The sequence below is a fragment of the Cetorhinus maximus genome, chromosome 20 (genome assembly GCF_964194155.1).
Source record: "Cetorhinus maximus chromosome 20, sCetMax3.hap1.1, whole genome shotgun sequence".
NCBI classification, from domain to species: Eukaryota; Metazoa; Chordata; class Chondrichthyes; order Lamniformes; family Cetorhinidae; genus Cetorhinus; species Cetorhinus maximus.
Genome location: NC_135898.1, coordinates 59,155,321 through 59,169,041, shown reverse-complemented (window position 1 = coordinate 59,169,041; position 13,721 = coordinate 59,155,321). Strand labels below are relative to the sequence as shown.

General features: G+C 41.6%; 1 protein-coding gene across 8 annotated transcripts in view; it reads left to right on the top strand.

The window, feature by feature from the left end:
- The window catches only part of ate1 (arginyltransferase 1), a 270,016-nt gene that overhangs the window by 135,628 nt on the left and 120,667 nt on the right, over nucleotides 1–13,721 (top strand). For all 8 annotated transcript variants that reach the window (XM_078564783.1, XM_078564788.1, XM_078564787.1 and 5 more), the window contains one exon: nucleotides 12,596–12,695. In XM_078564783.1, coding sequence (XP_078420909.1) covers nucleotides 12,596–12,695 — 100 coding nt within the window. The remainder of the gene's footprint in view (nucleotides 1–12,595; nucleotides 12,696–13,721) is intronic.

The following is a 13,721-nucleotide window of genomic DNA, read 5'->3' as shown; positions in this document are numbered from 1 at the left end:
AATCCTTGGGTCTGCTCAAAAAATTTCCAGATAATTGTGTTTCCGAATGATAGATTTCTGTTCTGGAGAGATTACAGTATATTTCTATAGAGATTAAAATGATTGTGATTTGTTTTTAAATTTACCTGTTACTTCATGGGCAGAATTTTTCAGTCGGCATGCGGGGGTGGGCCCGACACACCGACGCATAAAGTGAGAGCTCAACGTCACTGCACGCCATCATGATATTGTATTCGGCAGACGTGCGCCGGAGTCAGCTCTGCGCCTGCCGAAAAATAAACGGTTATTAAGAAATTAATTGAAACACTTGTGAATGCTGCCCGTTCAACCTTAAGGTTGGCGGGCAGGTGAAAAGCCCAAACAACCTTCGCGTTTGTCAGGAAACCTCATTCACGAGCAGGATGAGGTTTCCTGAAGCTTTTATTTAGTAAATAAATAAAGTTTCAGAAATTTAAAAATATGTCCCAGCTAGGGTACAGCCTGCCCACCATAGGAAAATCCTGCCCTATATTATCTTTGACCAACATAGGTGGAGGGCCAAGGTTGATAGAGAGGTCAAGTCAGTTGGGTCTGAGTCTCTACACTTGCACAGTTTGCTGTTGTACCTGCAGCCAGTGCAAATATCCTTTTCTGCAAGGATCCAAATGATGATAAGCCACTGGCTCAATCTATAATACCGAACTGCAGCAAGTTTAAAAGAGTAGAATGACATAAATTATCATTGACCTTCGAAGGTGGCAGAACATACCGTGAGAGTGGTTAGCAAACCATATGGGATCTTTGGTTTCATAAATAGAGGCATTGAGTACAAAAGCAGGGACATTATGCTGAACCTATCTAAAGCCCTGGTTAAGCCCCAACTAAAGATTGCGTCCTGGTTCTAGCCACCACACTTTAGGAAGTTTCATGAGAGGGTGCAGAGGAAATATACTAGGGTGGTTCCAGACAAGGTTAAGTTAAGTTGTTCACCTTGGAGCAAAGGTGATTGAGGGGAGATTTGATATAAGTGCACAGGATTAGGGCAGGCTTAGATAGGGTAGCAAGGAAACACTATTCCCGCTATCTGATTATATAAGAACTGGGGGACACAGATTTAAGATTTTGGGCAAGAGATGTAGGAGGAACATGAGGAAGAACTTTTTACACAATGAGTGGTACTGACTTCGAACTCCCTGCCCATGTGGGTGGGGGGAAGTGGAAACAATCAATGATTTTGAAAGGATTGGATGAGCACTTGAAGGAAATAAACTTGCAAGGCTATGGGGACTGAGCAGGGAGTGGGACTGACTGAGTGCTCCCCGGGGAGCCAGCATAGACTCGATGGGCTGAATGGCCTCCTTCTGTGCAGTAAATTACTCTGGCTGTATTATGTGCAAAGATCTGCTCATATGATTTTCCAATTCTTAATTTCCAAAGATTTCGAGATTTGGAAATGTACCCTTAGATTAGAAAATTGCAAATGCTACTTCATTATTTAAGAAAGGAGGAGGGGAAAATTGATAACTACTGACCTGTTCATTCAGTATCAATTGTGAAGTTGTTACTGGAATCTATTATCAAAGAAAGAGTGTCTTAATAACTTGGTTGAGTATCAAAGAGAGTCTGCATGGATTTGTGGAAGGTAGGTCAAGTCTGACTGATCTGGTCTAAATTTTTAAGCCAGCCACTGACATTGTAGAAGGGGTCGATGGATGTTGTATATGTCTAGTAGGAATAAAGGATTCATTTTCTAAATTATAGAATGTGACAAATGTAGTTCCCTAGACATCAGTACTGGGCAATCATCTTTTCAGATGAAGGATTAGAGAAAATGTAAATCCAAGTTTGCAAATTCAACTGTTATAATACAGAGTAAGTTATGTTCATGGGAGAAGAATTTACAAAGTGAGTTGGCAAAACTATGTATTTAAATTATGAAGACAGGTTAAAAAAACTTGGGTTTATTTCTTTGTGTTTGGAAGGTTGAGAGGTGATTTGACCAAGCTGTTTAGAATGATATAGGAATTTGCTGAGATAGATACAGTGAAACCATTTCCTCTATTGGTGGACGTGACAATAAAATTAGAGCTAGATCATTTAGGTGTGAAATCAGGAAACACTTTTTCTGTACAAGGGTAATGCAAATCTGGAATTCGCACACTCCGCAGGCTGTAGATGCTGGGCCAGTTGAAATTTTCAGCATTCTTATCAATAGATTTTTGTTGGGTAAGGTTATCAAGGGCAGGATTCCCCGGTTGACGTGCAGGGGGCGGGACCCGCACGCCGATGCATAAAATGATGTGGGATGACATCGGGCGGAACTCCCGACATCATCCCGCGTCATTTTTAGTTTTAGGTTGGCAGGGGCGCAGCCGAATCAGCTGTGCACCCGTCAACCTGTCAACGGCCAATCTTCTGACTCGGAGGTGAGGCTACCAACTGAGCCATGGCTGAGGGGTCAAGCAAGTTGATATTGTGACCCTACACACAGAAGCTGATAACATGTCTTTAGTTTATGTTACCACAGGGCAGTATGTAGATGAGAAATAGAAGAAGGCAAAGGATCGATTGTTAGGGAATTCCAGAGGGGACCAGAAGAGAAACTTGCAGGAAATTTTCAGGCAATGACTGGATGAGAGTGGAATCAGGCAAGGGCAGTCAGACTCAGCTGGGAGGATGACATGATCAGTTATGTCAACGACTCCATGTATGTTGAGACGGAGCTCTCGTGCATCATCATCACAGACATGGAGGATGCCATTTGTGACTTTAAGATGGTTTCAGAATATTATTTGAAAGATTCAAACAGAGGGTTGGCAGAAAGATGGGTGTGGATTTGGGAGGTGATGAAATATTCAAGGATGTTGGAGAGGAAATGGAGGTTGGAGATGTATTGGAAGTTCGTAAAGCCATAGGAGGGGTCAAGAGGAGAGAACAATGATGAATTTTTTGAGGAGAGGTTGATGACAGATTTGAAAGGGAAGGGGACTGTAACTGAGCAGAGAAGACAGTTTATAATGGCAGCTAGCATGGTGGCCAGGAAGGGAAGTTTGCTGGTCAGTGGATTAGTGGGAATATGTCGAGAGCAGGAGGTGAGTCTCATGGACAAGATGAGCTTGTGAGGGCATAAATGTAGATGGTGGAGTAACTGAGAAAAATGTGGCAACTTAATTGGCAGAATTAATGCCACAGCAGTCGAGTCATTGCTTTGTCTGTGCTTGTTAGATAAATACGATATTGTTTGCAATTGAATGTTATATAGTATAGAAATAATTAGCCTTCTGTTCCCTTTTCTGATTGCATAATTTTCTGTCGTCTTATTTTCAATATTTTATTCCAGAATGCAAGATAGTCAGAACAGAAAAAAAACCTGTCAGGAATTCTATTAATAATGTAGTGCCTGTCTATCTGCACTGTTGATGTTTTGATTTTAAAATTAAATAGTGATGGAAATTTATCTTGTTTATTCCAGTTCAGTAGAATACAATCTCTGCATTCCAAAAAGACAGTGCAGATTATGTAACTAAATATTAAACACAAAGAACACTTAGGAAAGATTAAATTTTAGTGGAGAGCATAGGGTCCTCTTGCAAACCTGATATGAATATGAATAGCCTATGAACTGCCCGGTTGCTTCTTTCATGGTGCACAATGACTGAAAAAAGGTGTCTGCTTTTCTCATGACCCTTAATATGTTTTATTTTTAAAAAATTAATGTGGAATTCAATGTTAATTGTGGGTTTGATACAAGTCCTGTTGCTTTCATTATGTGCTTTTATTTGTGGTGGACACTGTGGTATTGTTGCTGTCAGAAGCTGCATTCAGACTACCTTTTTCACTTGGGAATTTTCTACTGCAAATACTTCCTGAAGAAAAGAATGCTGTCTTGCATTAAATGTTTTGAATTAACAAACCAGTACTGGAGAGCAATGCCATCTTGCTCATTTTCTATAGCCTCATCATATGGCCTTGCAGAACTAAGACTTAAATTAGGTGCCAAATCAAAGGATTTTTGTGGTCTATACACTTGTTTTCTGGAGAGTTAAGGAGCCAACCTGAACTCAATATTTCTTTGATCTTATCAACCATTGGATACAAGGAACCCTGTGTTTTCCTGAGCTCCAGCTAATCTTGGTCATGGTAAAAAAAACAAATACTTTGTAAGCTATCTACTCTTAAAAATTGCTTGGAAAGAAAATTTGACCGGAAATTCATTTACCCATAAATACCATCCGATAATTAATGAGGCTATTACCACATGCTTTATGCAATATAATTTCATGATCATAAAAGAGCTGCTGAGGTGATCATTATGGGTGGCATTCATTATGCACACCTGGCCTTTAGAAAATTGCAGGCCTGTTGTCATTATACAATAATGTCAATTTTCTACCTAATTTTGATATTTGAAAAACTATTTTTCCAGATGGATATTTTACCCACTCATTTATTTTATTCATCTTCATCTTTTCTATTTTCAGAATTTGATACCTGCTGATAGAAAGAAACCATTTATTGGTGTTAATATTTCATGCATTGCATAATATAATTTTGTGTTTCTTGAGTAATCTTGATCCTGATTCACTATTTACTAAGGCGAATATGCTTTTGAAATGAAGTGTAATAGAGCAATAATTCTCAAACTTGTTTGGTTGAAGGACCTCTTTTTATATGAATTAATAATCATGTCACCCCCATCTAAATTATACTAATATACAGCACATATTATGTGTAAGAGCTGCAGAGAGTGCCTGGTAATGCTTTTAAAAAATTGGTTTTCACTCTCACACTTGAGAGCACTCCTCTAAGCATGCTCCCCTCCTAGGTGAGACAGCAGGCACACACTGCACTGCATTCTGGCAGTTTGCACTTTCATATCGTTCTGTGGACCCCCTGGAGAGTGTCTATAGACCTCAATTTGAGAACCATTGTATTAGAGGTACCAACACTGAACTCATGACCTATTCAGCTTGAGTAAGCCAGAGTCTGTTTGCTATACCAGAACAGCTTAACTCATAAAAATTATATTCAGGTGGCAAATCATAATCCAAAATCAATAGTATCAAGACTCTCATCAAAGTGTGAAATGCAGTTCATACAGAGAATTGACGGCTAACTGTTGTTAAAATATGATGGTGTCTCGATTAGCCGAAGCCTGACAGTAATTGAGAAATGGAATGTGATTCTGGACTAAATATCAGTTATCTCACTCATTTTAGTACTGCTGTTGTTATAATTCAGTCATGATAGAGATCAAAAAGAAAAAAAAGACTTGCATTTATATAGCGCTTTTCACGACCAGCAGACATCTCAGCACTTTACAATTGACATGATATTTATTGAGTATTGCCATCTTTCCTTTTAACAGTCACAGGGAGTTTCTCCATGCATTCTGAGGCAGGTTCAGTGCTAAAGGTGGGAGGCGGATTACTTCAAATAGCCATCAACATTCGTGGCTGAGATTAGACCCGAAGTGTGATACGATGTAAGGGCGAAGGAGAAGGAGCAAGGAAGTGACATTAATTGGATAGTTCTACCAGAGTTGGCACAGGCACAATAACCCGTACGGCCTCCTTTTGTGCTGTATAATTATGATTTTATATTGGGGTAGTGGAGCACATAATACTTGAACCTGGGTCTGTCCTCGCCTAATGTCCATTCCAGCACCTGTGATTTTTGTTTTCCCTTTTTCCTTGCCCTTAAGATGGGAGTCGGTGGTGGTCAGATCATGGAACACTTAGGCTAATATTAGTGCCAAAATGCTACCCTGGCTAAGATCAATTAACTCAGTACAGTCTTAGATTGATGCACCCTACTATCATCAAAATGGATTATAAGATTTATTTCATTAGTGCTCTTGAGACCTTGCTGTGCAAAGATTGGCTGCTGTTTCAGACATTACAACTGTGACTAGACTTCATAAGTATTTCATTGGCTATAAAACGTTTAGGATGTCCTGAGGTTGTGATCGGCACAATATAAATTAAATTCTATATATGGCATACATACAGGCATGCAGTTCATGTGTGTGCGTGCGCATGTTTGCCATGTGTAAGTATATATGTTAAAGGTACAGAGGGAGAGATGATAGAAGCACAGAACCATAGGAGAGGGAGAAAAGTACCGTCACATTGGAGGGAGGACAAGAGAAAAACATGCAGGAGAAATGACTAAAAAACACGGCAGCAAAGGAATGAATTAAATTACAAGTGTGTAATTAGGTAATAGACAATGACAAAGCAACAACTTATATTTATTATAGTGCCTTAAACACAATAAAAAGTCCCTAAGTGCTTCACAAGAGCTTTATGAAACAAATTGTGACATCAGGCCACGTAAGGAGATATTAGGTCAGATGACCAAAAACTTGATTTTGGTGCAGGTTTTAAGAAGTGCCTTAAAGAGGGAAAGTGAGGTGTAGGGAGGAAATTCCAGAGCTTAGGCCTAGGCAACTGAAAGTGGTGGAGTGATTAAAATCAGGGATGCTTGAGAGGCTAAAATTAGTTGAGTGCTGATATCTCAGAGGGTTTGGGGCTGGGAGAAATTACAGTGACAGGGAGGGGAGAGAGGCCATGGAGAGATTTGAAAACAAGGATGAGAATGTTAAAATCAAGATGTTGTTTGACAGGAGCCACTGAAGCTCAGAGAGTAAGACTAGGATAGGTGAACAGGACTTGGTGTGATAAAAGCAAAAAACTGCGGATGCTGGAAATCCATAACAAAAATAAAAATACCTGGAAAAACACAGCAGGTCAGCATCTGCGGAGAGGAACACAGTTAACGTTTCAAATCCGTATGACTCTTCAAAAAAACCAAGTAAACATAGAAAAGAAGTGAAATATAAACTGGTTTAAGGGGGTGGGGTAGAGCTAGATAGAGGGCCAGTGATAGGTGGAGATAGCCAAAAGATGTCACAGACAAAAGGACAAAGAGGTGTTGAAAGTGGTGATATTATCTAAGGAATGTGCTAATTAAGAGTAGAAAGCAGGACAAGCAAGGTACAGATGGCCCTATGGGGGGTGGGGTGGGGTGAAGGGAAGGGATCGAAATAGGCTAAAAGGTAGAGATAAAACAATGGATGGAAATACATTTAAAAATAATGGAAATAGGTGGGAAAAGAAAAATCTATATAAATTATTGGGAAAAAAAGGGGGGGATCAGAAAAGGGGTGGGGATGGAGGAGAGAGTTCATGATCTAAAATTATTGAACTCAATATTCAGTCTGGAAGGCTGTAAAGTGCCTAGTCGGAAGATGAGGTGCTGTTCCTCCAGTTTGCGAAGAGCTTCACTGGAACAATGCAGCAGGCCAAGGACGGACATGTGGGCATGAGAGCAGGGTGGAGTGTTGAAATGGCAAGCGACAGGGAGGTCTGGGTCATGCTTGCAGACAAACCGAAGGTGTTCTGCAAAGCGGTCACCCAGTCTGCGTTTGGTCTCTCCAATGTAGAGGAAACCACATTGGGAGCAACGAATGCAGTAGACTAAATTGAGGGAAGTGCAAGTGAAATGCTGCTTCACTTGAAAGGAGTGTTTGGGTCCTTGGACGGTGAGGAGAGGGGATATAAAGGGGCAGGTGTTGCACCTTCTGCGGTTGCATGGGAAGGTGCCGTGGGAGGGGGTTGAGGTGTAGGGGGTGATGGAGGAGTGGACCAGGGTGTCCCGGAGGGAACGATCCCTGCGGAAAACCGCCGGGGGGGGTGAAGGGAAGATGTGTTTGGTGGTGGCATCATGCTGGAGTTGGCAGAAATGGCGGAGGATGATCCTTTGAATGCGGAGGCTGGTGGGGTGATAATTTAGGACAAGGGGGACCCTATCATGGTTCTGGGAGGGAGAGGAAGGTGTGAGGGCGGATGCGCAGGAGATGGGCCGGACACGGTTGAGGGCCCTGTCAACCACCGTGGGTGGAAAACCTCGGTTAAGGAAGAAGGAAGACATGTCAGAGGAACTGTTTTTGAAAGTGGCATCATCAGAACAGATACGACGGAGGCGAAGGAACTGAGAGAATGGGATGGACTCCTTACAGGAAGCGGGGTGTGAGGAGCTGTAGTCGAGGTAGCTGAGGGAGTCGGTAGGCTTGTAATGAATATCGGTGGACAGTCTATCACCAGAAATTGAGACAGAGAGGTCAAGGAAGGGAAGGGAAGTCAGAGATGGAACGTGTGAAAATGATGGAGGGGTGGAAATTGGAAGCAAAATTAATAAATTTTTCCAGGTCCAGACGAGAGCATGAAGCAGCACCGAAGCAATCATCGATGTACCAGAGAAAGAGTTGTGGGAGTGGGCCGGAGTAGAACCGGAACCAGGAATGTTCCACATACCCCATAAAGAGACAGGCATAACTGGGGCCCATGTGGGTACCCATAGCCACACCTTTTATTTGGAGGAAGTGAGTGGAGTTTAAGGAGAAATTGTTCAGTGTGAGAACAAGTTCAGCCAGACAGAGGAGAGTAGTGGTGGATGGGGATTGTTCGGGCCTCTGTTTGAGGAAGAAGCGGAGAGCCATCAGACCATCCCGGTGGAGGATGGAGGTGTAGAGGGATTGGACGTCCATGGTGAAGAGGAGGCGGTTGGGGCCAGGGAACTGGAAATTGTTGATCTGTTGTAGGGTGTTAGAGGAATCACGGATGTAAGTGGGAAGGGACTGGACAAGGGGAGAGAGTATGGAGTCAAGATAGCAAGAACTGAGTTCCGTGGGGCAGGAACAGGCTGACACGATCGGTCTGCCAGGACAGTCCTGTTTGTGGATTATGGGTAGGAGGAAGAAGCGGGCCGTCCGAGGTTGGGAGACTATGAGGTTGGAAGCTGTGGACTTGGTGTGAGTTATGACATGGGCAGCAGAGTTTGGATGACTTCAAGTTTATGTAGTTTAGGAGACCAGCCATGAGTGTGTTGGAACAGTTAGGCTTGGAATAAACAAAGACATGAATGAGGATTTCAGCAGTAGATGAGCTGAGACAGGGCGAAGTGGGAATAGATGGCCTTAGTGATGGTTGATTGATTTAGGAAAGATGCTGATTAAGAGGGAAAAAAAGATTTGCTTGGGATAAAGAGAAGAAAGATGAGGAACTGGTGCTCTTTTCACTAGAAAAATGATGGCTGAGGGGTGACCTGATCGATGGCTTTAAAATTATGGAAGGGTTTGACAGGGTATTTGTAGAGAAAATGCTTCCACTTCTGCCGAAGTTCAAAAACTAGAGGTCAGAAATATAAAGTAGTGACTAATAAATCCAATAGGGAATTCAGTAAAAACTTCATCTAGAGATTGGTAAGAATGTGGAACTCGTGACTATAAGGAGCAGCTGAGATGAATAACATAAATGGATTTAAGGAAAAGCTCAACAAAAGCATGACGGAGAAAATAGGAGGTATGCTGATGGGGTGAAGGAAGAGGGATGGGCCAAGGTATGTGTAGAGCATAAATGCAGACATAGACCAATTGGTCTCTATGTCTTGTTTCTGCACTGTAGACTCTGTTGAAGGATATACAAATTACCTCCTCTGTTGTCTGTGCCTCGATTCGAAAGTGACGTCTACTCAGGGTCATGAGCTTCTGCCAGGGGCCTTCATGTGATTGAACAGGCCAATTCTCGACCCACACATCTTTGGGTACGTGGGTCAAGATGTCATGGGATCTGGAGTGCAGGATTTGCTTCCTTTTTTTCTTTCCCCTGCAATTGTTCTGCCTCATCATTAAGACATTGTGAATCAAAGCATGAGGCAACTTGATGGAAAAGTTGTTGCCATTTTGAAGGATTGGTAGCAAGCTTCTCCCAGTCATTATGTGTATGCTACCATGCTTCAAGGAGAGTTTGAGTGTCTTTGTAGAGTTTTATTTGTCCTCCCTGGAGGCTTGCCATTTGAGAGTTGACAAAAAAAGGACCTGGCAGGAGATAAAAGCAAAATACTGCGGATACTGGAAATCTGAAATAAAAACAGAAAATGCTGGGAAAACCCAGCAGGTCTGGTAGCATCTATGGAGAGATGGTAGGGTGGGTGGGGGGATACTTTTCGGCTATCCAGACAAAACGTTCTGCTCATCAAAGTTGATCTGGCAGGGGTTCTGCATGAATGCTTGTAGAGCTGGCTTCAAGAAGGACACCAGCAGATGTTCGGTGGTCCTCCCATTGAATCCGGAAGTGCAGTGGAGGCATTGCTGATGCAATTTCTCTAGCCGCCCTTATGTGTCACTGATAGACAGTCATGGTCTTCTGGCAGTATAGGAGTGTGGTGACTTGATGACAACTACTCTGTACACTAGGACTTTTGTTAACCTGCGGAGGTCTTTGTTGTCAAACACTTGCAGCAATAGTTTGTAGAAGGCTGAGTTGGTGCAGCTGATCTGGTGTTGGATCTCCTCGTCAGTGGTGGCCCTTTCAGAGTGGTAGCTGCCAAGATTTTTTTTCCTCCTTTCATGGGATGTGTGTGTCATTTGCAAGGCAGCATTTGTTGCCCATCCCTAATTGCCATTGAGATGGTGGTGGTGAGTTGCCTTCTTGAAGTGCTGCAGTCCATATGGTGTAGGTATACCCACAGCACTGTTAGGAAGGGAGTTCTAGGATTTTGACCCAACAACAGTGAAGGATGGGCAATATATTTCCAAGTCAGGGTGGTGAGTGCCTTAGAGGAGAATTTCCAGATTGTGGTGTCCCCATGTATCTGTTGTCCTTGTCCTTCTAGATGGTAGCGGTTGTGGGTTTGGAAGATGCTGTCAAAGGAGCCTCAGTGAGTTCCTGCAATGCATCTTGTAAATGGAACAGACTGCTACCACTGTGGATGGAGGGAGTAAATGTTTGTGTCAAGCTTCTTGGGTGTTGATGGAGCAAACCTCATCCTGGCAAGCGGAGAGTATTCCATCACACTTCTGACCTAGGTAGATGATAGATAGGGTTTGGGGAGTCAGGAGGTGAGTTACTCACCACAGCATTCCTAGCCTCTGACCTGCTCTTGTAGCCACAGTATTTATATGGCTAATCCAGTTCAGTTTCTGGTCAATGGAAACCTCCAGGATGTTGATAATGGGGGATTCAGTGAAGGGAATGCCATTGAATGTCAAGAAGCGATGGTTAGATTCTCTCTTGTTGGAGATGGTTATTGCCTGGCACTTGAACTGAGTGGCTTGCTAGGCCATTACAGAGGGCAGTTAAGAGTCAATTGCTAAGTCATTACAGAGGGCAGTTAAGAGCCAATTGCTGTGGGTTTGGAGTCACATGCAGGCCAGAACAGGTAAGGACGGCAGATTTCCTTCCCTAAAGGACATTAGGGAGCCAGATAGGTTTTTGCGACAGTTGATGATAGCTGTCATTGTCGTCATTAATGAGACTAGCCTTCAATTCCAGATTTTTAGTGACTTAAATTCTACCAGCTACCATAGTGGGACTTAAACCCATGCCTCCAGAGCATTAGTCTGGGCCTCTGGATTACTAGTTCAGTGATATTACCACTACACTGTCAAATGCTCAACGTACTTACATAAACGTTATGTTAATAGAAGGATAGATTCTGCTCCAGTTCTTATCCCCCTATTAAACCTTATAGAAAGAATAAAAATGCAAAGTTTTTTTGATAATTTTAAGTTGTGTAATTCATCCAAACGGCAGCTGTGTGTACTGTACAGAGCTGTGATTGTCTGGAAGAAATTACAGCATGATAGTCCAAACGCGTACTTGAACTCTGAGTTTTGGGAATACTTAAGTCTGGGTCCCACCAAAATTGCAGCTAGCTAACCCTTTCTAATTCTGAATTCACAATAAAGTTTAATCTCTTTAATTTAAAATCATCGACTCAAATTAGCCTTTTTTCCATAGAGTTCTATCACTAAATTCCCACTTGGCTGCATTTTTTCACAGCTTAATTCAATTCTTTTAGCAGAAGGTAACTTTGAAGTACTAAGAGAGCATTGTATTCTATTGATTTATTATAGGAAATGGTGTCGTGAATGGACTCCTAAAACAGGTTGCTGCAACTCAAAATGAAGTTTTAGAACATTGGTATTTCTCCTTGTCTTTATCTATATGTAGTAATTGTCCTTGATTAATACTGTTTTTCATTATTTTCCTTCCAATCAGGACAACTGCATACATAATCTAAATTCAAAGACTCGGTTAAAAGAGGCGACCTTGTACTTCTATTCGTGCAGGTTGTGTATTTGCATATGAATTGGCTCTGCAGCCTGAGAAGTCTTTTCTTTTGCTTGTTAAAAACCAAAGGAGGAAAATGCTCTCATTCTTGCTTGTTTTGCTGTCTTCTGCCCAGCTGGGGATGATGGCAGGCACTGATCTCTGTTTTAAAAAAATAGGATACATGAATATTAACCAGAAACCACTAAATAGGGCCTTTAATCACAGGCTGTTTGAATTTCAGATCAGGCACTTGAGAATAGGAGATGGTGGCAGAATAGAGGCTTCAAGTGTTAGCTTGAGATGATTTTCTGAATGCTGTCCCCTTTCTAAATTAGTACATTCTTCTTGTTTTCCATTCTCTTTGTACCATGAGGGTGGGTGAGAAAGAATGAAATTTAAAATGCTGAACCTAGAAGAAATACACCCCAAGGATGACTCTAATGCTGCTTTTGGTGAATTTAACTGCCATATTAATTTTAACATGTTGTTTATTCTAGGGAGGTTGCTTTTACAACTCAGCTACAGAAGACTGTTCCCAGTGTCTGTTATTACTATATGGGCTTCTACATCCATTCATGCCCCAAGATGAAGTACAAGGTAATTAAAGTTGTTTTGTTTGGTTCCATTGTTTCATGTTGTTAGAAAATAAATTAACATCTTTCATCCAGGTAGGACTATATTTTACAGAAATGTGTATTTTCATGATATATTGACATGAGACGCTCCAGCTATACAGAACACAAAGTCATCAAATATTGGATTCTCCACGTGGCTAAGAAATTTAAATACAATTTGATGGCAAAGTTCTCTGATATTTTGAAGGAGAATGACCATGTGACATTGAGATGGTGGGGGCTACTGAAATTGGCTCCCTTGCCCATTTTTTGGGTTCAGAATGCCATCAGGGTCCCACAATGGTGGCTGCTGCACACACGCGTACTTCTGATGCAAAGTGTGTCAGATGCCATTTTGGTAAAGGAATTAGCATGCCAAGTTGACGTCCATCATAAGTGTACAAATTAAGTAGATCATGGCGTCAATCAGCACGCAATGCTAATTTGCTGCTCTCGGGCTGCCATCTTAGAACTACATGCTTTGGCTGGCAAAGTTGAAAGACTTTGTGAATAATTTTTTGGCCAGTTTTAAGCTAATTCCAATTACTTTAAATGAATTATGTCGACATAGCTAGAAACAACCATCTTAGGTTCAGCACGTGACCTAAAGGACATCTTAGAATTGAGTTTTGTATTTGTGGGACAGCAAAAGCAGAAAGTGCTTTTAACATTGTTTCTACAGCTAAATATATTCAATGTAGAGATATGTGTGCCTATAACTGTGATAACATACTAAAACGCATGTCAGAAAAAATTGATTAATTGAAATCAATGTACCTTGGTGGCCAGCCAAAGAATTAATCCAATCAGCAAAGCTGACGCTGAACATTTGTGCTTTTAAGTTTATAGTATTTTAGTATTTTTTAAGTCTTACACTTAAGTTAGAATAGTTTCTTAAAACCTATATACCATTTCTAGACTATTTTCATGTTGTTTTCACTGTCGAAAGCTAACAAGGTCAAGAAGCCATTTTGTACTAACATGGGCCAAAGGAGCCATTTTATGCTAA